We start from the raw sequence: 25998 nt of genomic DNA, 5'->3' as shown, positions 1-25998 counted from the left end.
TTACAGATACAGTATAATGTGGAGAAATGTGAGGTTATCCACTTTGGTGGCAAGAACAGGAAGGCAGATTATTATCTGAATGGTGTCAGATTAGGAAAAGGGGAGATGCAACGAGATCTGGGTGTCCTTGTACATCTGTCACTGAAAGTAAGCCTTCGTTGCGAGAGGATTTGAGTTTAGGAGTAAAGAGGTTCTACTGCAGTTTTACAGCGCCCTGGTGAGACCGCACCTGAAGTATTGTGTGCAATTTTTGTCCCCTAATTTGAGGAAGGACATCCTTGCTATTGAAACAAGGAAACAGAAAAAAATGTGCAGCAGTAGGCCATTCGGCCCTTCAAGCCAGCACCGCCATTCAATATGATCGTGGCTGATAATCCAAAATCAGTACCCCATTCCTGCTTTCTCCCCATATCCCTAGATTCCTTTAGCCCTAAGAGCTAAATCTAACTCTCTCTTGAAAGCAGCCAGCGAATTGGCCTCCACTGCCTTCTGTGGCAGAGAATTCCACTGATTCACAACTCTCTGGGTGAAAAGGTTTTTCCTCGTCTCTTCTATAAATGGCCTACCCCTTAGACTTTAGCTGTGACCCTTGATTCTGGATTCACCCAACACTGGGAGCATTTTTCTTAAGAATTCTATATGTTTCTGTAAGATTGCCTCTCATCCTTCCAAAGGATGACTGGAGCGGTTCCCGATCCAGGCCTGGCCCAGGCTCCTGCAGGGCCTCCCTCTGTCCAGAGGGCATAGGTGTAGGGGGGGGGGGGGGGGGGTGTGTGTGCGTGTGTGTGTGATATTATACTGTTCACAGTGTACAAAGTTTACATATTCTGTTGTGCTGCTGCGAGTAAGAATTTCATTGTTCCATATGACAATAAAACATAGAAACATAGAAATTAGGTGCAGGAGTAGGCCATTCGGCCCTTCGAGCCTGCACCGCCATTCAATATGATCATGGCTGATCATCCAACTCAGTATCCCGTACCTGCCTTCTCTCCATACCCTCTGATCCCTTTAGCCACAAGGGCCAAATCTAACTCCCTCTTAAATATAGCCAATGAATTGGCCTCAACTACCTTCTGTGGCAGAGAGTTCCAGAGATTCACAACTCTCTGGAAAAAAGGTGTTTGTGTGTCTGTGTGCTGTGTGTGGCCTGTGTGTGTGTGTTTAGCTGTGCCCTTGTGCGTGTGTGGGAGCATTTTTGTTAAGAATTCTAATGCTTCTGTAAGGTGCCCTCTCATCCTTCCAAAGGATGACTGGAGCGGTTCAATGGTGACCTACCTGAGATGGAGGTGCCGCAGGGGATGTTGTCGATGGAGCCGTGGCTGTTGGCAGTCACTTTGATGCCGGGCAATCCCTCGCAGATGATAGGATGGAAGGAGATGGTAAACTCTCCTAGCTCTTTGCCCGTGTCCGAAATCGTCACCAGGGAATCGGTGAAGTGGGTCAACGACAGTTCGTCCGTAGCTGAAATGGACAATTTAGAAGAGTCATACAGCATGGAAAACATGGCCCCGTGGCCTGACTTCAGTCCCGGGTGGGAGAGGGGAGAAGAGGGAGTGACCGGGGGTGAGACTAGTCTAAAGGTCCCGTCCCACTTACTCGATTTTTTTCCAGCCACGGTCGTAGCAGGTCACCGAAATTTTTCAACATGTTGAAAATCCAGCGGTGACCAAAAAAAGGCACGACTCTTTGGGCGACTAGTCACCACCAAACAGGTGGCGAGATGGACAATTGTCGTTCCTCGGACGGGGGGGGGGAAGGTGACCTACCTAGAATGGACGCTGCGTACGACCGTAATGCGCCTGCGTGCCGCCAGGCCTTTGGCACGCGAAGATTTCGGACACAGTCAGATTTTCGGAGCCCCGCGCGATCTCGGGACCAGCCCCGCACAACTCCGCGCTTCTAAATGGGACCGGCCCCGCGCGGCCATACGGTGCCCGTACTCCTCAAGCGACCACGTTTGGACGCGCCAAACGCATGCAAGTGGGACAGGCCCTATACTTACTGATGGAAGCCAGGAAATCGATGGCCTCCGGACTGGCCTTGGGCAAGGATGGCGGAGGAGGAGGAGGTGGTGGTGGTGGTGTCGTCTCCGCAGGTTGATCCGGGGGCTTCTGCTCTTTCTCCGCCGTCAGGCTGGCTGGCTGCCCCGGGGCAACATCGCCGAATTCCATGGGCGATGTCCCGGCTGCCTTCCCCGGGGGCGTGGTGGCTTGGAGGGACGTCGGCATCGGAGTCGTGGACCGCTCTGCCGCATCCCTTGGGGTTTCCAGCTAATAAGTCATGGGAGCACAATTAGGCCATTCGGCCCGTCGAATCTACTCTGCCATTCCATCCCGCCACACCAGCCATGATCGCATTGAATGGCGGTGCCGGCTCGAAGGGCCGAATGGCCAACTCCTGCACCTATTTTCTATGTTTCTCTGAGAGGGTGAGAAGATAGATAATAGACAATAGGTGCAGGAGTTGGCCATTCGGCCCTTCGAGCCAGCACCGCCATTCAATGTGATCATGGCTGATCATCCCCAATCAGTACCCCGTTCCTGCCTTCTCCCCATATCCCCTGACTCCGCTATCTTTAAGAGCCCTATCTAGCTCTCTCTTGAAAGAATCTAGAGAACCGGCCTCCACCGCCCTCTGAGGCAGAGAATTCCACAGACTCACAACTCTCTGTGCGAAAAAGTGTTTCCTCATCTTTGTTCTATATGGCTTACCCCTTATTCTTAAGGGATAATTAGGCCATTCGTCCCATCGAGTCGACTCTGTTATTCCATCCCGACTCATCTATCTTCTCACCCTCTCGGAGAAGCATAGAAAATAGGTGCAAGAGTAGGCCATTCAGCCCTTCGAGCCAGCACCGCCATTCAATATGGTCATGGATGATCATCCAGAAATCAGTGCCCCGTTCCTGCTTTTTCCCCCATATCCCATGATTCCGTTAGCCCGAAGAGCTAAATCTAATTCAACCCCATTCTCCTGCCTTCTCCCCACAACAAAAGATCCTAAGTTTGAGGAGCAGAGCTAGGGCATTCGGCCTTATAGGTATTCTCCGCTATTCAATCAGTTGATCTATCTACCCCTCTCAACCCCCAATCTGTCAATCTCCGCTTTAAGAATATCCAATGGCATGGGCTTCACGGACGTCTGTGGTGATGTCTGCTGTATGATTTGAGCGGGTTGTACACATGAAACAAAGCATGGCGCTGTCCCTAAGTACACGTGACAATAATGTATCAATGAATCACTGGCCTCCTTTACCTCATCCGCGAACTTTGTCTCTCTGAAGGACACCGGTTCTCTTGGAGATGCTGCCCGTCCTGTTGCGTCTGTCGGGGTTGTCACCTAATGTTCGTAAGTGATCGGATCAGAATTAGGCCATTCGCCCCATCAAGTCTACTCCGCCATTCAATTACGTCTCATCTATCTCTCCCTCTCAACCCCATTCTCCTGCCTTCCCTCCATAACCCCTAACACCCGGACTAATCAAGAATCTGTCAATTTCCACATTGGGAATACCCACCGACTTGGACTCCACTGTGAATTGGAGGCTAATGAATTCCACAGATTCACCACCCTCTGGCTGAAGAAATTCCTCCTCATCTCCTTCCCAAAGGTACATCCTTTTATTCTGAGGCTGTGCCCTCTGGTCCTTGACACCCCAGCTAGTGGAAACATCCTCTCCACATCCACTCTATCCAGGCCTTTCACTATTCGGTAAGTTTCAATGAGGTGCCCCCTCATCCTTCTACACTCCGGCGAGCACAGGCCCAGTGCCATCAAACGCTCGTCATACCTGAACCCAATCATTCTCGGGATCATTCTCATAAACATCGTCTGAGCCCAAGCCTCCAAACAGGTAGACACACAGAGTCTCTCACCCAAAGTTGGGGAATTGAGAACCAGAGGACATAGGTTTAAGGTGAGGGGGATTTAACAGGAACCTGAGGAGTAACTTTCTCACCCAAAGGGTGGGTGGGTGCATGGAAGGAACTGCCGGGGAAGGTAGTTGAGGCAGGTACTATTGCAACAAAAGATCCTAAGTTCGAGGAGCAGAGCTAGGGCATTCGGCCTTATAGGTATTCTCCGCCATTCAATCAGTTGATCTATCTACCCCTCTCAACCCCCATTCTGTCAATCTCTGCTTTAAGAATATCCAATGGCATGGGCTTCACGGACGTCTGTGGTGAGGTCTGCTGTATGATTTGAGCGGGTTGTACACATGAAACAAAGCATGGCGCTGTCCCTAAGTACACGTGACAATAATGTATCAATGAATCACTGGCCTCCTTTACCTCATCCGCGAACTTTGTCTCTCTGAAGGACACCGGTTCTCTCGGAGATGCTGCCCGTCCTGTTGCGTCTGTCGGGGTTGTCACCTAATGTTCGTAAGTGATCGGATCAGAATTAGGCCATTCGCCCCATCAAGTCTACTCCGCCATTCAATTACGGCTCATCTATCTCTCCCTCTCAACCCCATTCCCCTGCCTTCCCTCCATAACCCCTAACACCCGGACTAATCAAGAATCTGTCAATTTCCACATTAGGAATACCCACCGACTTGGACTCCACTGTGAATTGGAGGCTAATGAATTCCACAGATTCACCACCGTCTGGCTGAAGAAATTCCTCCTCATCTCCTTCCCAAAGGTACATCCTTTTATTCTGAGGCTGTGCCCTCTGGTCCTTGACACCCCAGCTAGTGGAAACATCCTCTCCACATCCACTCTATCCAGGCCTATCACTATTCGGTAAGTTTCAATGAGGTGCCCCCTCATCCTTCTACACTCCGGCGAGCACAGGCCCAGTGCCGTCAAACGCTCATCATACCTGAACCCAATCATTCTCGGGACCATTCTCGTAAACCTCCTCTGAGCCCAGGCCTCCACACAGGTAGACGCACAGTCTCTCACCCAAAGTAGGGGAATTGAGAACCAGAGGACATAGGTTTAAGGTGAGGGGGATTTAACAGGACCCTGAGGAGTAACTTTCTCACCCAAAGGGTGGGTGGGTGCATGGAAGGAGCTGCTGGGGAAGGTAGTTGAGGCAGGTACTATTGCAACGTTTAAGAAACATTTGGACAGGTACATGGATAGGACAGGTTTAGAGGGATAAGGGCCAAACGCAGGCAGGTGGGACTAGTGTGGATGGGACAGATTGGTCGGTGTGGGCAATTTGGGCCTGGCTGTTTCCACTCTGTCGGAGAGCAAGGTGGGCCGGCGGTGAGTCGCTGAGCAGGCCGTGAGGTGGAGAGGGCCCGGTGAGCTTTTGTAACATTGTCGGCGCCAAAACGTGGTGACACTTGCGGACCGCCCGCCCAGGTGAGGTCCGCTGTATGATTTGACCGGGTTGGACACCAAACAAAGCATTTCACTGTACCTGGGTACACGTGACAATGACATTTCATTGAATCACTGGCCTCCTTTACCTCATCCGCAAACTTTGTCTCTCTGAAGGACACCGGTTCTCTCGGAGATGCTGCCCGTCCTGTTGCGTCTGTCGAGGTTGTCACCTGTTAAGTTCGTAAGTCACAGGAGCAGAATTAGGCCATTTGACACATCGAGTCTACTCCGCCATTCAATCACGGCTGATCTATCTTTCCCTCTCATCCCCGTAGGGCCGAAGGGCCTGTTTCCACGCCATTGGTGAGCGAGGAGAGCCGTCGGATACAGGCCATGTGTAGGCAGGTGGGATTAGTGTTGATGAGACAAGTTGGTTGGTGTGGCCAAGTTGGGCAGAAGGGTCTATTTCCACGCTGTCAGATAGCAAGGGGGGCCGTTGGTGAGCGAAGGGGGGGGGATAAGTGGCGGGGGGGGGGGCTGTTGCCACACGCGTCATCAGGCTGAAGATAGGACTGTTGGTCCTAAATTCATGTGATCGGGGAAGAATGAGGCCATTCAGCCCATTAGGTCTACTCCGCCATTCAATCATGGCTGATCTATCTCTCCCTCCCAACCCCATTCTCCTGCCTTCTCCTCATAACCCTTGACACCCGTACTAATCAAGAATCTATCTATCTCTGCTTTAAAAATATCCACTGACTTGGCCTCTACAGCCTTCTGTGGCAAAGAATTCCACAGATTCACCACCCTCTGACTAAAGAAATTCCTCCTCATCTCCTTCCTAAAGGAACGTTCTTTAATTCTGAGGCTACGACCTCGAATCCTTGACTCTCCACATCCCCTTCCACTATTCGGAACGTTTCAATGAGGTCCCACCTCCATCTTCTAAACTCCTTGCAGACAGCACCAGTAGTCAGGATCGAACCCGGGTCTCTGGTGCTTCAAGCACTGTAAAGCAGAACCTCCACTGCTGCCCCACCATGGCCGCCCCAGGTCTGCTTATGATTTAACCTGATTGTATGTAACTCAAAGTATTTCACACGCAACAATAACGTATCATTAAATCACTGGCCTCCTTTACCTCATCCGCGAACTTTGTCTCTCTGGAGGACACTGGTTCTCTCGGAGATGCTGCCCGTCCTGTTGCGTCTGTCGAGGTTGTCACCTGTTAAGTTCATAAGTCACAGGAGCAGAATTAGGCCATTTGACACATCGAGTCTACTCCGCCATTCAATCACGGCTGATCTATCTTTCCCTCTCATCCCCGTAGGGCCGAAGGGCCTGTTTCCACGCCATTGGTGAGCAAGGAGAGCCGTCGGATACAGGCAATGTGTAGGCAGGTGGGATTAGTGTTGATGAGACAAGTTGGTTGGTGTGGCCAAGTTGGGCAGAAGGGTCTATTTCAATGCTGTCGGGTAGCGAGGGGGGGTCGTTTGGTGAGCGAAGGGGGGGATAAGTGACGGGCGGGGGGTGGGGGGGGGGGGGGGGGGGTGTGGCCACACGCGGCATCAGGCTGAAGATAGGACTGTTGGTCCTAAATTCATGTGATTAGGCCATTCAGCCCATTAGGTCTACTCCGCCATTCAATCATGGCTGATCTATCTCTCCCTCCCAACCCCATTCTCCTGCCTTCTCCTCATAACCCCTGACACCCGTACTAATCAAGAATCTATCTATCTCTGCTTTAAAAATATCCACTGACTTGGCCTCTACAGCCTTCTGTGGCAAAGAATTCCACAGATTCACCACCCTCTGACTAAAGAAATTCCTCCTCATCTCCTTCCTAAAGGAACGTTCTTTAATTCTGAGGCTACGACCTCGAATCCTTGACTCTCCACATCCCCTTCCACTTTTCGGAACGTTTCAATGAGGTCCCACCTCCATCTTCTAAACTCCGTGCAGACAGCACCAGTAGTCAGGATCGAACCCGGGTCTCTGGTGCTGCAGGCACTGTAAAGCAGAACCTCCACTGCTGCCCCACCATGGCCGCCCCAGGTCTGCTTATGATTTAACCGGATTGTTTGTAACTCTAAGTATTTCACACGCAACAATAACGTATCATTGAATCACTGGCCTCCTTTACCTCATCCGCGAACTTTGTCTCTCTGGAGGACACTGGTTCTCTCGGAGATGCTGCCCGTCCAGTTGCATCTGCCTGGGGTTGTCACCTAATAAGTTCATAAGTCGTAGGAGCAGAATTAGGCCATTTGGCACATCGAGTCCATTCAATCACTGCTGATCTAACTTTTCCTCCCAACCCCGACATGTTTGTCGGTGTGGGCAAGTTGGGCTGAAGGGCCTGTTTCCATTCCGTCGGATAACAAGGAGTGCCACTGCATATGGGCCAAATACAGGCAGGTGGGACTAGTAAACTGAATGTAAGCATGCAGGTACAGCAGGCAGTGAAGAAAGCCAATGGCCTGTTGGCCTTCAAACCAAGAGGAGTTGAGTACAGGAGCAAAGAGGTTCTTCTGCAGTTGTACAGGACCCTGGTGAGACCACACCTGGAGCATTGTGTGCAGTTTTGGTCTCCCAATTTGAGGAAGGATATTCTTGCTGTTGAGGGAGTGCAGCGTAGGTTCACCAGGTTAATTCCCGGGATGGCAGGACTGTCATATGTTGAAGGAATGGAGCGACTGGGCTTGTATACACTGAAATTTAGAAGGATGAGAGGGTATCTTATTGAAACAAATAAGAATATTAAGGGATTGGACACGCTAGATGCAGGAACATGTTCCCGATGTTGGGGGTGTCCACAACCAGGGGCCACAGTTTAAGAATAAGGGGTAAGCCATTTAGAACGGAGATGTGGACCATATTTTTCCGCCCATAGAGCTGTGAATCTGTGGAATTCTCTGCCTCAGAGGGCAGTGGAGGCCGATTCTCTGGATGCTTTCAAGAGAGTTAGATCGAGCTCTTAAAGATAGCGGAGTCAAGGGATGTGGGGAGAAGGCAGGAACGGGAGACTGATTGGGGATGATCAGCCATGATCACAGTGAATGGCCTAGCTGGTTCGAAGGGCCCAATGGCCTACTCCTGCACCTATTGCCTATAGTGTAGATGAGACGTGTTGGTCGGTGTGGGCAAGTTGGGCTGAAGGGCCTGTTTCCACCGTGTCAGAGAGTGAGGAGGTCGTCAGAAAGCGAGGGGGGGCCATCGGTTAGTGAAGGGGGCCATCGGTGAGCGTGGGGGGGCCGTCAGAGAGAGGTGGGGCATCGGTGAGAGAGGAGGGCTGCTGGAGAGCGTGGAGGGCCGTCGGTGAGCTGCCGAGAACAATGTGAGAACCGGTGGAGGGATTGGCCACTGAGAACTTAGGGGGGAACCCTGCGGGTGGTGAGGGTCTAGAACAAAGGGGGGAGGGGGGTGGTAAGGAGTGGTGCAGTTACGGTGAGGACTGTTCGGTGAGCTTTTGCTACTGTCGGTACCAAAACGTGGTGACACCTGGTGAGGCTTGACCGGGTTGGATACAAAACAAAGCACCTCACTGCACCAAGGGACACGTGACGACAACCTTTCATTGAATCATCCGGCCTCCTTTACCTCATCCGCAAACGTTGTCCCTCTGAAGGACACTGGTTCTCTCGGAGATGTTTCCCGTCCTGTCGCATCTGCCGGGGTTGCCTCCTGATAAATCCAAAAAGACACAGGGGCACAGAATTAGGCCAATTTGCCCATCGAGTCAAGTCGGGCCGAGGGGCCTGTTTCCACACCATTGGAGAGCGAGGAGGACCGCATTTGACTGTACCTCGGCCCACACGTGACAAAAACGTATCATTAAATCACTGGCCTCCTTTACCTCATCCGCGAACTTTGTTGTTCTGGAGGTCACCGGTTCTGTCGGAGATGTTGCATCTGTCGGGATTGTCTCCTAATACATAGAAACATAGAAAATAGGTGCAGGATGAGGCAATTCGGCCCTTCGAGCCAGCACCGCCATTCATTGTGATCATGGTCCCCTATCAATAACCCGTGCCTGCCTTCTCCCCATATCCCTTGACTCCACTAGACGCAAGAGCTCTATCTAACTCTCTCTTAAATCCATCCAGTGAATTGGCCTCCACTGCCCTCTGTGGCAGGGAATTCCACAAATTCTCAACTCTCTTGGTTATCTCCTGATAAAATCATGTCAGAGGAACAGAATTAGGCCAATTGGCCCATCAAGTCTCCTCTGCCATTCAAATAGGAGCAGAGTATAGAAGTTGGGATATGAGTATAGAAGTTGGGATGTAATGTTAAAATTGTACAAGGCATTGGTGAGGCCAATTCTGGAGTATGGTGTACAATTTTGGTCGCCTAATTATAGGAAGGATGTCAACAAAATAGAGAGAGTACAGAGGAGATTTACTAGAATGTTGCCTGGGTTTCAGCAACTAAGTCACAGAGAAAGGTTGAACAAGTTAGGTCTTTATTCTTTGGAGCGCAGAAGGTTAAGGGGGGACTTGATAGAGGTCTTTAAAATGATGAGAGGGATAGACAGAGTTGACGTGGAAAAGCTTTTCCCACTGAGAGTAGGGAAGATTCAAACAAGGGGACATGACATGAGAATTAAGGGACTGAAGTTTAGGGGTAACATGAGGGGGAACTTCTTTACTCAGAGAGTGGTAGCTGTGTTGAATGAGCTTCCAGTGAAGGTGGTGGAGGCAGGTTCGTTTTTATCATTTAAAAATAAATTGGATAGTTATATGGATGGGAAAGGAATGGAGGGTTATGGTCTGAGTGCAGGTAGATGGGACTAGGTGAGAGTAAGTGTTCGGCACGGACTAGAAGGGCCGAGATGGCCTGTTTCCGTGCTGTAATTGTTATATGGTTATATGGTTATATGACGAGGGCATTTGATCCAATTTGTGATCCCAGCTACAAAGACAGATGTGTACAGCAATTCGTTCTTCCCCCCCGCACAATTAAAGCATGGAATAATCTCAACCCTACTATAGTTACCCAACCAGATGCAACTAAATTTAAAGTAGCTCTTTCTTCCCAATAACCCTTTCTGGCTTAAGCCATCCCTCCACCACCTCCAGTTTACATTCCATTTGGAATATTCTGGAGGGCCAAGAAACCAAGAACCAATCACGGCTGATCGACCTTTCGCTCTCAACCCCGACGTGTTAACATAGAAACATAGAAATTAGGTGCAGGAGTAGGCCATTCGGCCCTTCGAGCCTGCACCGCCATTCAATATGATCATGGCTGATCATCCAACTCAGTATCCCGTACCTGCCTTCTCTCCATACCCCCTGATCCCCTGAGCCACAAGGGCCACATCTAACTCCCTCTTAAATATAGCCAATGAACTGGCCTCAACTACCCTCTGTGGCAGAGAGTTCCAGAGATTCACCACTCTCTGTGTTGGTCGATGTGGGCAAGTTTGGGGCTGAAGGGCCTATTTACATGTCGTCGGAGAACAAGGAGGGCGGTCGGATATGGTCCCCCCCCCCCCCCCCCCCCCCCCTCCCACATCCTTCTAAACTCCAGCGAGCACAGGCCCAGTGCCGTCAGAAGCTCATCATACGTTAACCCACTCATTCCTGGGCTCATTCTCCTCTGGACCCTGGACTGCTCAGGTAGACTTACAGAGTCTCACACCCAAAGTAGGGGATTCGAGAACCAGAGGACATAGGTCTAAGGTAAGGGGTGGAAAGATTTAATAGGAACCTGAGGGGTGACTTTATGGTTCTGTCGAAGGAATGAGTTGTTAGAGGATGTAGTTGAGGCAGGTTGTATCGCATCATTTAAGAAACATTTAGACAGGTACATGGTGGTGGGTGTATATGGTAGACAAAAATGCTGGAGACACTCAGCGGGTGAGGCAGCATCTATGGAGCGAAGGAAATAGGCAACGAATAGGCGTCTTCAGGGTGTTTAATAATAATATAATAATAATAATAATAATATATTTTATTGTCATTTCACACAAGTGCAACGGGATTTGGGTATGCAGCTTCCAACCGATGTCATAACATAAATAACTAATAACATTTGGATTTTGATACCCCGAGAACATGGATTGTAAAAAGAACATTACAACAGTCAAAACAGTTCAACAGACTAAAATGCAGATGTGTCTGTGCGACGTGACCATCCGAGGGAGACAGTCCATGGGGGGGGTGGGGGGCTGTTAGGCACTCCCCCCCCCCCTGGTGAATCCTATGTACTTACCTTTCTCTGTTTCTCTCCCGAGTACAGGCCTCGTGGTTGTGTGTCGGAAATCGAGGGGTTAAAGGCTCCTGTACACAATTGGCCAAGCTGCGTCAGGTGACGGGTGTTACACAAAAAAGCTGGAGAAACTCAGCGGGTGCAGCAGCATCTATGGAGCGAAGGAAATAGGCAACGTTTCGTCCCGAAACGTTGCCTATTTCCTTCGCTCCATAGATGCTGCTGCACCCGCTGAGTTTCTCCAGCTTTTTTGTGTAACCTTCGATTCTCCAGCATCTGCACAGTTCCTTCTTAAACTCAGGTGACGGGTGACTCGTCTGAAGCTTAAATCCCAGAGTTTCCCAGGGTTCTCTCTCTTTCTTCGTAGACCCTGACTTGTGAGCAGCCTGCTGGTGTGAGCTGAGGGAGGCCTGGCCACATGGCATAGAGCTTTGTGTACTTTCACCATACCTTGTTAACAAATATTGAATTGGGACGGATAAGGGCTGACCTTAGTGTTTTTGTGTATTTTGTTTCAGGGTTATTATTATTATTATTAAAGCTTTATTTCAGACACAGGTCCATATACACAGTTATATCTCATTAGGCAGGTTTTAGAGTCTCTGGTTCGACGGTCCATTATGTGGCTGGCTGGAGCACTGTTTAATTGTTTGTTAGTCCATCCCTATCCCTGACTGGGTTGTTTAAATCAGGTTTGGGTTTTGTGTTCCATTGAATAATTAAAAGATTTTTGAACTTGAAACTGGTTTTTGAATTATGTTACGCGGCTCTGAAGTACCTGCATTCGGGAGTCGTAACGGGCACTCAGCAGGGCCGGTTCAGAGCCGTTATATAACCATATAACAATTACAGCACGGAAACAGGCCATCTCGGCCCTACAAGTCCGTGCCGAACAAATTTTTTTCCCCTTAGTCCCACCTGCCTGCACTCGTACCATAACCCTCCATTCCCTTCTCATCCATATGCCTATCCAATGTATTTTTAAATGATACCAATGAACCTGCCTCCACCACTTCCACTGGGAGCTCATTCCACACCGCTACCACTCTCTGCGTAAAGAAGTTCCCCCTCATATTACCCCTAAACTTCTGTCCCTTAATTCTGAAGTCATGTCCTCTTGTTTGAATCTTCCCTATTCTCAAAGGGAAAAGCTTGTCCACATCAACTCTGTCTATCTCTCTCATCATTTTAAAGACCTCTATCAGGTCCCCCCTTAACCTTCTGCGCTCCAGAGAATAAAGACCTAACTTATACTATAGCTATGGGAATGAAGCTGTTCCTGAGTCTGGAGGTTCGGGCGTAGAAGGAATGAGTTGTTAGAGGATGTAGTTGAGGCAGGTTGTATCGCATCGTTTAAGAAACATTTAGACAGGTATAGATTTAGGATAGGTTTAGAGAGATATTGGGCCTGATGTAGGCAGGTGGAACTAGGGTAGATGGGTCATGCTGGTCGGTGTGGACAAGTTGGGCCGAAGGGCCTGTTTCCACGACATCGGAGACTGGGGAGGGCCGTCGGAGAGCGAGGAGGGCTGCATTTCACTGGACCTCGTTACATGTGACAATAACGTATCATAAAATCATTAACCTCCTTTACCTCATCCGCAAACCTTGTTGTTCCGAAGGACACTGGTTCTCTCGGAGATGTTGCCCATCCTGTTGCATCTGGCGGGGTTGACTCCTGATAAATTCAAAAAGTCATAGTAGGAGAATGCTATGAGGATGCAGGGTGACTTGGACAGGTTGGGTGAGTGGGCAGATGCATGGCAGATGCAGTTTAATGCGGAAAAATGTGAGGTTATCCACTTTGGTAGCAATAACAGATGGCAGATTATTATCTAAATAGAGTCAAGTTGGGAAAAGGGGAAGTACAACGGGATCTGGGGGTCCTTGTTGATCAGTCAATGAAAGTAAGCATGCAGGTACAGCAGGCAGTGAAGAAAGCGAATGGCATGTTGGCCTTCATAACAAGAGGAGTTGAGTATAGGAGCAAAGAGGTCCTTCTGCAGTTGTACAGGGCTCTAGTGTGACCACACCTGGAGTATTGTGTGCAGTTTTGGTCCCCTAATTTGAGGAAGGACATTCTTGCTATTGAGGGAGTGCAGAGTAGGTTCACCAGGTTAATTCCCGGGATGGCGGGACTGTCATATGCTGAGAGAATGGAGTGACTGGGTTTGTATACTCTGGAGTTTAGAAGGATGAGAGGGAATCTTATTGAAACATATAAGATTATTAAAGGTTTGGACACGCTAGAGGCAGGAAAACATGTTCCCGATGTTGGGGGAGTCTAGAACCAGGGGCCACACAGTTTAAGAATAAGAGGTAAGCCATTTAGAACGGAGACGAGGAAACACTTCTTCACACAGAGAGTGGTGAGTCTGTGGAATTCTCTGCCTCAGAGGGCGGTGGAGGCCGGTTCTCTGGATGCTTTCAAGTGAGAGCTAGACAGGGCTCTTAAAGATAGCGGAGCCAGGGGATATGGGGAGAAGGCAGGAACGGGGTACTGATTAGGGATGATCACATTGAATGGTGGTGCTGGCTCGAAAGGCCAAAAGGCCTACTCCTGCACCTATTGTCTATTGTCTTATCGACGTGTTCAAAACCAAGGAAGGGAATAGATTGGGTAGACACACAAGTTGTCTATTGTCTGTTGTCTCTGGCAGACGCCTCCCGGTAGGCCGCGGAGGAGCCGAGGCCACAACCGCACAGGCTGGAGCCTGGATCTATGGTTGGGGCCACAGAAGTGTCCGGAGCCACAGAAGTGTCCGGAGGAGACCCGGTGGCGATAGTGGAGAGGTCGGCGCGGCGGTTGATGCTGGCGCCGACCGATGGACGAGGACGGACACGTGGAAGTGAGGACGCCTCTGCCGAGGGAAGGAACAAAGGAGGGCCCGGCGTGGGGGTACCAGCATGAGGGAGGGGGGGGGTGATAGAACAAAGTGGGGAACTGGTTCGGATACGTTGTAACTTTGCAAACGCCCTTGACGTGGCCACTATTCGCATACCTTGCGTGTGCAGGCAAAGAATTTCACTATGACTTAGACAATAGACAATAGGTGCAGGAGTAGAGGCTATTTGGCCCTTCGAGCCAGCACCGCCATTCAATGTGATCATGGCTGATCATCCCCAATCAGTACCCCGTTCCTGCCTTCTACCCCATACCCCCTGACTCCGCTATCTTTAAGAGCCCTATCTAGCTCTCTCTTGAAAGCATCCAGGGAGCCGGCCTCCAACGCCCTCTGAGGCAGAGAGGCCTCACATGTGACATTAAAGTCATTAATTCACTCATCTCTCGGTGTCGATGGCTCTGCTACGGGAGTGGTCTCTCTCTCGGGGACACTCGCTCTGACGGGGACACTGCCTCTCCCCGGGGAGTCGTTTCGCCTCTCGGGGTCGTTACCTCTTCCGTGGGCGAGGTCTCTCTGGATGGAGTCTTCTCTATCGGGGTCTTTCCCCCCGCCGGGGTGGACTCTCCCGTGACTGCCTCATCGCTCTGAGACGGCTGCAGCGAGAAGGTCGCTGTCTTGACGGGCTTCTCCTCAGGCGGGGTCGTCTCCTCTTGGGATGAACCTTTAAAGGGAGATAGCTCCCCGCTTTGGGATTTCCCCTCGCTCAGGGACAATTCCTCTCCCTGGTCCAACGGAGGGTCGTGTGGTCCAGGGGATGATGACATTCTTCTATCTGCTGCTCTGGAAAAGAGGTGAGACATTTCAGTAAAGCTTCTTGTTGGACACCCCCAACTCTCCATGATGCCCAGAACAACCTTGGATAGCTACATGGGTAATAGATGCAAAATTCTTAAGGGGTTGGACAGGCTAGATGCAGGAAGATTGTTCCCGATGTTGGGGAAGTCCAGGACAAGGGGTCACAGCTTAAGGATAAAGGGGAAATCCTTTAAAACCGAGATGAGAAGAACTTTTTTTCACGCAGAGAGTGGTGAATCTCTGGAACTCTCTGCCACAGAGGGTAGTTGAGGCCAGTTCATTGGCTATATTTAAGAGGGAGTTAGATGTGGCCCTTGTGGCTAAGGGGATCAGGGGGTATGGAGAGAAGGCAGGTACGGGATACTGAGTTGGATGATCAGCCATGATCATATTGAATGGCGGTGCAGGCTCGAAGGGCCGAATGGCCTACTCCTGCACCTAATTTCTATGTTTCTAAAAATGCTGGAGTAACTGGAGTTTATTTAAGAGAGCGTTAGATAGAGCTCTAGGGGCTAGTGGAGTCAAGGGATATGGGGAGAAGGCAGGCACGGGTTATTGATAGAGGACGATCAGCCATGATCACAATGAATGGCGGTGCTGGCTCGAAGGGCCGAATGGCCTCCTCCTGCACCTATTTTCTATGTTTCTGTGTTAACTCAGCGGGTCCAGCAGCATCTCTGGGGAATAGGTAAAGGTGACACTTTGGGTCTCGACCAACTCCTTTATATCAAGAGGAGTTGAGTATAGGAGCAAAGAGGTCCTTCTGCAGTTGTACAGGGCCCTAGTGAGACCACACCTGCAGTATGGTGTGCAGTTTTGGTCCCCTAATTTGAGGAAGGACATTCTTGCTATTGAGTTGGGTTGCAGCATAGGTTTACAAGGTTAATTCCCGGGATGGCGGGACTGTCATATGCTGAGAGAATGGGGCGGCTGGGCTTGTACACTCTGGAGTTTAGAAGGATGAGAGGGGATCTCATTGAAACATATAAGATTATTAAGGGTTTGGACATGCTAGAGGCAGGAAACATGTTCCCGATGTTGGGGGAGTCCACATCCAGGGGCCACAGTTTAAGAATAAGGGGTAAGCCATTTATAACGGAGACGAGGAAACACTTTTTCACACAGAGAGTTGTGAGTCTGTGGAATTCTCTGCCTCAGAGGGCGGTGGAGGCCGGTTCTTTGGATACTTTCAAGAGAGAGCTAGATAGGGCTCTTAAAGATGGCGGAGTCATGGGATATGGGGAGAAGGCAGGAACGGGGTACTGATTGAGGATGATCAGCCATGATCATATTGAATGGCAGTGCTGGCTCTAAGGGCCGAATGGCCTACTACTGCACCTATTGTCTATTGTCTATAATATCCCAACTTCTATACTCAATAGGTGTGAAGAAAGGTCCAGGCGCAAAATGTCAATAGACAATAGACAATAGGTGCAGGAGTAGGCCATTCGGCTCTTCGAGCCAGCACCGCCATTCAATGTGATCATGGCTGATCAGTCACCTATAGTTTATTGTCTCGACCCGAAAAGTCACCTATTTCTTGTCTCCAGAAATGCTGTCTGACCCGTTGAGTTACTCCAGCACTTTGTGTCCTTTTTTCAAAAGTATGGTGTTAGGAAATGTAGTTGCTGCCACAGTCAATGTGCACATGGTGAGGTTCCACAGACGTCATTGGGACAATGACAAGACAATCTATGGTTACACAGAAAAGCTGGAGAAACTCAGCGGGTGCAGCAGCATCTATGGAGCGAAGGAAATAGGCAACGTTTCGGGCCGAAACCCTTCTTCAGACTGATCAGGGGTGGGGGTGGGTGGGGACAAGAAAGGGAAAAGGAGGAGTAGCCGGAAGGCTGGAGGGTGGGAGGAGACAGCAGGGGAGCTGAGGAAGGGGAGGAGACAGCAAGGACTAACAGAATTGGGAGAAGTCGATGTTCATGCCCCCGGGGTGCAGACTCCCCAAACGGAATATGAGGTGCTGTTCCTCCAATTTCCGGTGCTGCTCGCTGTGGCCATGGAGGAGACCCAGGACAGAGAGGTCGGAGACGGAGTGGGAGGGGGAGTTGAAGTGCTGAGCCACCGGGAGGTCAGCTAGGTTATTGCAGACCGAGCGGAGGTGTTCGGCGAAACGATCGCCCAACCTCCGCTTGGTCTCACCAATATAGATCTGCTGACATCTAGAGCAGCGGACGCAATAGATGAGGTTGGAAGAGATGCAGGTAAACCTCTGTCGCACCTGGAACGATTGCTTGGGTCCCTGAAAGGAGTTGAGGGGGGAGGTAAAGGGACAAGTGTTGCATCTGCTGCGGCCGCAAGGGAAAGTGCCCGGGGAGGGGGTGGACCGAGAGGGAAGGGAAGAATTGACAAGACAATCTATATCAGTCTGAAGAAGGGTTTCGGCCCGAAACGTCGCCTATTTCCTTCGCTCCATAGATGCTGCTGCTCCCGCTGAGTTTCTCCAGCATTTTTGTGTACCCTATGTCAGTGAGGTTGACTGAGGGGTCAATATTGACCTTGTCGGTGGTGGGCCTTCCCTGGTCTTCTTCAAAGTAGCCTCATAGCTACTTTCACATCTACCCGAGGGGTAGGTTGACCTCAGACTGACATTTCATCAAATACACAGCACCATAGGATGTGTAGCTTTCCCCCACTGCTGTCAATAGACAATAGATAATAGGTGCAGCAGTAGGCCATTCAGCCCTTCAAGCCAGCACCGCCATTCAATGTGATCATGGCTGATCATCCCCAATCAGTACCCCGTTCCTGCCTTCTCCCCATATCCCCTGACTCCGCTATTTTTAAGAGCCCTATCTAGCTCTCTCTTGAAAGCATCCAGAGAACCGGCCTCCACCGCCCTCTGAGGCAGAGAATTCCACCACTCGCCACTCGTCTCCGTTCTAAAGGTCTTACTCCTTATTCTTATACTGTGGCCCCTGGTTCTGGACTCCCCCAACATCGGGAACATGTTTCCTGCCACTAGCGTGTCCAAGCCCTTAACTGTCCTAAGTTGATGAGTCATCGGAGCAGAGTTAGTGTAGGAAGGAACTGCGGATAGGCACAAATTTCTGGAGTAACTCAACGGGACAGGCAGCCTCTCTGGATAGAAGGAGTCGATGATGTCTCGGGTCGTGACCCTTCTTCATACTCCAGGCTCTTCAGAACTACAGATGTTGGTTTAAACCAAAGATAGATGCAAATAGCTGGAGTAACTCAGCAGGTTAGACTGCATCTCTGGACAAAGGGAATAATTTAACTCGATTCCTTTTCTCCAGAGCTGTCTGACCCGCTGAGTTACTCCAACTCTTTGTGTCTATCTTCGGAACAGAGTTCAGACATTCACCCCCTTGTGTCCACTCCGCCTTTGCTCCACTTGTTATACTGCGTGAAAGCATTTATCAGGATGCATCACGGCTTGGTTTGGGAACAGCTCCATCCAAGACCGCAAGAAATTGTAGCAAATTGCGGCACAGATGCAGGGCTGCCAACTCTGACGCTTTGAGCGTGAGAATCAGGCAAACTCTCACGCCCTCACGCTGATCAAAAATTTCTCACACCCTGTGGTGAGAAATACTGTGATCAACAAAAATGTCAAAACTCGGATAAACTGCATGGTCCGCGGGTGTTGGAGAGCCGGGGCTGAGGGAGGGATGGAAGGATGGAAGCAGTGAGCGGGGACAGATACGGGGAGCCGGCGCTGGCGAGTGTTTGCGGGGCCGATGAGCCGCTCGCTGCAGCTCCGGACATAGAGCAGTGCAAGAGTCCCCGGGCCGTCGGAGGCGTCGGAAGCGTTGCACCGCTGCTGCTGCTGCTGCCGCGAGAGTCTCTGTGCCGAAGGGACAGACTCTCAAAGGGAGGTGGAGCGAGAGAGAGAGGGGAAGGAGACAGGGAGAGTGTAGTGAGAGAGAGAGAGAGGGGTAAGAGGAGAGAGAGGGGAGAGACAGAGGGGGCGTGAATGGAGAGAAGAGGCAGGGGGGGAGAGAGAGGGGGGAAGAGAGAGAGGGGTGAGAGGGAAGAAAGAGAGAAGAGAAGAGGGAGAGAGGGTAGGAGAGAATGGGAAAAGAGAGAGAGAGAGAGAGAGAGAGAGAGAGAGAGAGAGAGAGGGAGTGGGAGAGAGAGAGAGAGAGAGAGAGAGAGAGAGGGAGAGAGAGAGAGAGGGGGGAGAGAGAGAGAGAGGGGGGGAGAGAGAGAAGGGGATAGAGAGGCAGGGCTGCCAACTCCCATGCACTGACCGTGAGAATCACGCATTTCGCCAAATTCTCACGCTGATCACAAACTTCTCTCGCTCTGTTGTGAGAAATTCATTGATCAACGAAAATTTCAAAACTCATATCAACCGCATGGGCCGCGGGTGTTGGAAGCAGAAGCAGCGACTGGGACGGATGCGGACGGGGAGTGGGGCTGGCGAGTGTTTGCCGGGGTGGCGAGTCGCTCACTGCAGCTCCAGCCATGGAGCAGCCTCAGTGCAAGGCGTCGAAAGCGTTGCGCCGCTGCCGTGAGAGTCCCTGTGCCAAATTCGCCCAGGTGACCGGCATGGATCAGGCTGTGGCTCAATGCATCCTGGAGGACAACCAGTGTCTGCTGGAAGTAAGTACCAAGCACTGGGTAGAAATGGTGGAAGGTAGTGGACTTCAAATGGGGGTAGTTGGAGAAAGCATCCTGCTTGCCTACTAGATTTTCACTTACTGTAACTGCAGGAAAAATGTTCCCGATGTTGGAGTTCAGAACCAGGTGTCACAGTTTAAGAATAATGGGGGGGGGTGGGGGCAGTTAGGACTGAGATGAGAACAAACTTTCTTCACACAGAGAGTTGTGAATCTGTGGAATTCTCTGCCACAGAAGGCAGTGCAGGCCAATTCACTGGATGTTTTCAAGAGAGAGTTACATTTAGTTCTTGGGGCTAACAACATCAAGGGATATGGGGAAAAAACAGGAAAGAGGTACAGATTTTAGATGAATAGCCATGATCATATTGAATGGCAGTGCTGGCTCGAAGGGCCGATGGCCTATTCCTGCACCTATTTTCTATGTTTCTATGCTTGAGTATATGGCAATAAAACTCAATCACTTGATTTTGAAGCATTCATGCATGGTGGAGGTATAACGTAGTCACAGAGTGATACAGTGAAAACAGGCCCTTCGGCACAACTTGCCCACACCTGCCAACATGTCCCAGCTACACTACCTGCTTTTGGTCCATACCTCCAAACTTGTCCTATCCATGTATCAGTCTAAGTTTTTCTTAAATGTCGGGATCCTTGGCTCAACTACCTCCTCTGGCAGCTTGTTCCATACACCCACCACCCTTTGTGTGGATAAAGTTACCCCTTAAAAAGCTACCTCTTAAAAATACTTCATACAAAAACATTGAAATCATACTTCGACAATGCACTAAAACATGATTTTAAAACATGACAAAAAGTTCCTACCCTGCGAGGGGGGACACCCCCCTTCCACACCCTCTCCCCACTCGGTTGCTCCACTCCCTCACCGGGTACCCCCAAGGCCAGTGATCAGTGATTGCTCAGCCTCCCCCCTTTCAAAAACGCTCCACGGAGAACACTGCCAGATGTGAGCAGGGAACTGAGGCCAGTTGTCCGTGATGTCTGGATCCAAATGCTCAGCGCTTCATGTTTTGGAGTTGGCTAATGTTATTGATTGTAATTAGCCTGATTTGTAATTAGTTGAGAAAACCATTAATTTATTAATCCGGAATATCCAAGGGGATGGGATAAATGCAATATTAAAATGACATACATGCAAGGTGTCAGGCTGTCTGTCACAACATACAGCCTTGATAACCCATTATTTCCTTCAGTTAAATATTGGGAAGGTAGCACTATTGTCATTTGCCACTCAATTATTATGTTTGTTTACCTCACTGACTATTTCTAACCCCCCCCCCCTCCCCAATTCCTTTGACAAGGTTGAATAGAAATGTCCCCAATCTCGTTGTTTTATTAATTGAACGCATAGATGAACATCCTCAAGGAGTGTAATCAGATGGAAACTGATTCAGATGTGATGTTTAAGAGCTTGTTCAAAGAAGGGGCATATTTTAAAGGAGTGACAGAGATACTTGCAGGGGAATGTGTGAGGAGATTATTATTTGTCTTTAGTTTTAGCTTGAACCAGGACGTCTGAAGATTCAAAGTTTAATATAGTAATTGTGCTGATACTGACCCCAACCAATCACGTAATGAATATCATCCATTCCGGAGGTTTTACTTTTATGATGCCATTTAAACTTCACTTGGATTTCAATCACTTCAATGTAGAAGTAATTGAGAATGGGGAGCATTGGAACAAAACTTTGCCCTCGGTACATATTAACTGTAATGTAATAATGTATGCATGTTGGTAGGGCAATCAAAACAAAGATCTTTTTATCATTGTTGTGTTATGAATACCACAGAAAATAAGGAAAATAAAACCTCCGGAATGGACTATATTCATTACTTTTTGAAATTTGATGTATTAAAATCATGTTTTAGTGCATTGCAGAAGTGTGATTTCACTGTTTTCTGTTTGAAGTATTTTAAGAGGTAACTTTTTATGGGGTAGCTTTTTCCACATAAAGGGTGGTGGGTGTATGGAACAAGCTGCCAGAGAAGATAGTTGAGGCAGGGACTATCCCAACATTTGAGAAACAGTTTGACTGATACATGGATAGGACAGGATCTTATAGAAACTTACAAAATTCTTAAGGGGTTGGACAGGCTAGATGCAGGAAGATTGTTCCCGTTGTTGGGGAAGTCCAGAACAAGGGGTCACAGTTTAAGGATAAGGGGGAAATCTTTTAGGACTGAGATGAGAAAATCATTTTTCACACAGAGAGTGGTGAATCTCTCGAACTCTCTGCTGCAGAGGCTAGTCGAGGCCAGTTCATTGGCTATATTTAAGAGGGAGTTAGATGTGGCCCTTGTGGCTAAGGGGATCAGAGGGTATGGAGAGAAGGCAGGTACGGGATACTGAGTTGGATGATCAGCCATGATCATATTGAATGGCGGTGCAGGCTCGAAGGGCCGAATGGCCTACTCCTGTACCTATTTTCTATGTTTGGAGGGATGTGGACCAAAAGTAGGTAGTATAGCTGGGACAAGTTGGCAGTTCGAAGGGCTTATTTTCACATTGTATCACTCTATGACTACATTATACCTCCACCATGCATGAATGCTTCAAAATCAAGTGGTCCAGGTTTATTGCTATATACTCAAGTATAGAAACATAGAAGATAGGTGCAGGAATATGCCATTCAGCCCGAGCCAGCACTGCCATTCAATATTATCATGGCTGTTCATCTAAAATCAGTACCTCTTTCCTGTTTTTTCCCCATATCCCTTGATTTCTCTAACCTCAGGAGCTAAATGTAATTCTCTCTTGAAAACATCCAGTGAATTGGCCTCCACTGCCTATGGCGGAGAATTCCACAGGCTCACAACTTTCTGGGTGAAGAAAGTTTGTCCTCTTCTCAGTCCTAAACGGACTACCCCTTATTTTTAAACTGCATGCCCCCTGGTATAGGAGCAGGGAGGTTCCACTGCAGTTGTACAGGGTCTTGGTGAGACCACACCTGGAGTATTGCGTACAGTTTTGGTCTCCAAATCTGAGGAAGGACATTATTGCCATAGAGGGAGTGCAGAGATGGTTCACCAGACTGATTCCTGGGATGTCAGGACTGTCTTATGAAGAAAGACTGGATAGACTTGGTTTATACTCTCTAGAATTTAGGAGATTGAGAGGGGATCTTATAGAAACTTACAAAATTCTTAAGGGGTTGGACAGGCTAGATGCAGGAAGATTGTTTCCCGATGTTAGGGAAGTCCAGGACAAGGGGTCACAGCTTAAGGATAAGGGGAAAATCCTTTAAAACCGAGATGAGAAGAACTTTTTTCACACAGAGAGTGGTGAATCTCTGGAACTCTCTGCCACAGAGGGTAGTTGAGGCCAGTTCATTGGCTATAATTAAGAGGGAGTTAGATGTGGCCCTTGTGGCTAAGGGGATCAGAGGGTATGGAGAGAAGGCAGGTACGGGATACTGAGTTGGATGATCAGCCATGATCATATTGAATGGCGGTGCAGGCTTAAAAGGGCCGAATGGCCTACTCCTGCACCTAATTTCTATGTTTCTATGTTTCTATGTTCTGAACTTCCCCAACATCAGGAACATTTTTCCTGCAGTTACAGTAAGTGGAAATCTAGCAGGCAAGCAGGATGCTTTCACCAACCACCCCCATTTGAAGGCCACTATCTTCCACTGCTTCTACCCAGTGCTTGGTACCGACTTCCAGCAGCCACTGGTTGTCCTCCAGGATGCACCGAGCCACAGCCTGGTCTATGCCGATCACCAGGGCGAATTCGGCACAGAGACTCTCACGGCAGCTTCCAAAACCCGGGGCTCTTGCACTGAGGCTGCTCCATGGCTGGAGCTGCAGTGAGCGATTCGCCAGCCTGGCAAACACTCGCCAGCCCTGGCTCACCGTCTGCATCTGCCCCCGCCGCTGCTTCTGCATCCATCCCTCCCTCAGCCCCGGCTCTCTAACACCCGCGGCCCATGCAGTTGATATTAGTTTTGAAATTCTCGTTGATCACAGAATTTCTCACGACAGAACGTGAGAAATTCTGTGATCAGCGTGAGAATTTGGCGAAATGTGTGATTCTCACGCTCAATGCGTGAAAGTTGGCAGCTCTTAGATTAAACTAAAGCGAAACGTAATCGAACCTAAACTAAAACTAAACGTAAAATAAAACAAAACTTGAACTAAAAAATAAACTAGAACCAGATTAAAATAAAACTAAACTAAACTAAAGCAAACTTAAACTAAACCTAAGATAGACACAACATGGTGGAGTAACTCAGTGGGACAGGCAGCATCTCTGGAGAGAAGCAATGGATGACTTTCCAGGTCGAGACTCTTCTTCAGACTGAACTAAACCTAAGCAGGAATGAAAATAAAAATAAAACTAATCCTATAACTAAAAGGTAAACTAAAATAAAATAAAAACGAAAATGAAATGAAACGAAAGCTAAACTAAATCTAAACCAACAGATTAGCCCATTCACAAACACATGGGTGGAGAGTGTTGCACAGAGCTGTGGTGTGTAACAGATATTTAAGTCAGTTCATGAACTCACCAGCTGCCTGTAACTTCTGCGGCGAGGAAGAGACAGTGTTCCACGTGTATACGGAGCGTGAGAGGTTGCAGCCCCCTGTACGAGTATCTGAAGGGGCTGCTCCTCAAGTTTTGGTTGCATTTTAGTCCCACCATTCTGGTATTTGGGCACAAGGCAGGAGGTGGGGAGGGTCGATTGGGAGGTCATAACTTCATAAGTGATAGGAGTAGAATTAGGCCATTCGGCCCATCAAGTCTACTCTGCCATTCAATCATCGCTGATCTATCTCTCCCTCCTAACCCCATTCTCCTGCCTTCTCCCCATAACCTCGGACACCCGTACTAATCATAAATCTAACTATCTCTGCCTTAAAAATATCCATTGACTTGGCCTCCACAGCCGTCTGTGGCAAAGAATTCCACAGATTCACCGCCCTTTGACAAAAGAAATTCCTCCTCATTTCCTTCCTGGAAGAACATCCTTTAATTCTATGGCTCTGACCTCCAGTCCTAGACTCTCCCACTAATGGAAACATGCTCCCCACATCTACTCTATCCAAGTGTTTCACTATTCAGTTCAGTTCAGGGTGGGACCTCCCTGTTGGTTTGGCCAAGATGGCCGTTCGCGGGTCCAGGCGGCAGGCGGTCGATGGTCACATCCGTGCTCGCGTGTCCCTGGAGAGGGAACACGCAGTGTCCACGGGGACTCTGGCGGCCTTCCGTCAACGCTGGCCGCCGTGGTGGAGGGGTCGAGAGCATTGCAGATCGAGAAGCCACTATTGTATTATAATGATTGCAATGTATAAACATAGAAACATATAAAATTATAAAAGGACTGGACAAGCTAGATGCAGGAAAAATGTTCCCAATGTTGGGCGAGTCCAGAACCAGGGGCCACACAGTCTTAGAATAAAGGGGAGGTCATTTAAATCTGAGGTGAGAAAAAACTTTTTCACCCAGAGAGTTGTGAATTTGTGGAATTCCCTGCCACAGAGGGCAGTGGAGGCCAAGTCACTGGATGGATTTAAGAGAGAGTTAGATAGAGCTCTAGGGGCTAGTGGAGTCAAGGGATATGGGGAGAAGGCAGGCACGGGTTATTGATAGGGGACGATCAGCGATGATCACAATGAATGGTGGTGCTGGCTCAAAGGGCCGAATGGCCTCCTCCTGCACCTATTTTCTATGTTTCTATGTAACGTGACATTTGAACAGTCGTGTACATTCTGGTACATTGTAATATGCAATTATTGAATAAAGTCCTTGGAAGGAATAAAAATAAATAGGAATCCTGCAGCAACCAGTAAGCAAGGTGGTGTAGGGAGGCACTGCAGATGCTGGTTTACACCAGAGATAGACACACAGAGAGAGAGAGAGAGAGTGCTGGAGTTACTCAGCGGGTCGGGCAGCATCTGTGGAGAAGGAATGGGTGATGTTTCGGTCCAGACCCTTCTTCAGCCAATGGTTGTTTGTTACTCCCTCACCGCGGCGCTCCCTCACTGCACGCGGCGCTCCCTCACACGCCCTCACTGCCCGCGGCGCTCCCTCACTGCCTCGGGTCGTACCTTCACCCACCCCGCGGCGCTCCCTCACTGCCCGCGGCGCTCCCTCACTGCCCGCGGCGCTCCCTCACTCACCCCGCTCACCTCACCCCGCGGCGCTCCCTCCCCCCCTCACTCACCCCGCGGCGCTCCCTC

The 25998-nt window shown here is 49.5% G+C and overlaps 1 protein-coding gene across 18 annotated transcripts in view; it reads right to left on the bottom strand.

The window, feature by feature from the left end:
- catip (ciliogenesis associated TTC17 interacting protein) overlaps positions 1-25998 on the bottom strand; it is a 49676-nt gene extending 23678 nt beyond the window's left edge. The window contains exons 1-11 of one of the 18 annotated variants that reach the window (XM_055631105.1): positions 25983-25998; positions 14893-15181; positions 13090-13173; positions 9127-9207; positions 8880-8963; positions 6421-6504; positions 5426-5509; positions 4293-4376; positions 3259-3342; positions 2006-2273; positions 1279-1464 (exon numbers count right to left, since the gene is read on the bottom strand). In XM_055631105.1, the coding sequence (XP_055487080.1) occupies positions 1279-1464; positions 2006-2273; positions 3259-3342; positions 4293-4376; positions 5426-5509; positions 6421-6504; positions 8880-8963; positions 9127-9207; positions 13090-13173; positions 14893-15165 (1312 nt within the window). In that variant the 5' untranslated portion in view covers positions 15166-15181; positions 25983-25998. Of the gene's footprint in view, positions 1-1278; positions 1465-2005; positions 2274-3258; positions 3343-4292; positions 4377-5425; positions 5510-6420; positions 6505-8879; positions 8964-9126; positions 9208-13089; positions 13174-14892; positions 15182-25982 lie in introns of those variants that run through there. The other 17 variants (XM_055631107.1, XM_055631106.1, XM_055631110.1 and 14 more) reach the window with 17 other exon arrangements.

Source organism: Leucoraja erinacea, unplaced genomic scaffold, assembly GCF_028641065.1.
Source record: "Leucoraja erinacea ecotype New England unplaced genomic scaffold, Leri_hhj_1 Leri_653S, whole genome shotgun sequence".
NCBI lineage: Eukaryota > Metazoa > Chordata > Chondrichthyes > Rajiformes > Rajidae > Leucoraja > Leucoraja erinaceus.
The sequence above is the reverse complement of the archived record's forward strand: the minus strand, read 5'-3'. Positions and strand labels throughout refer to the sequence as shown.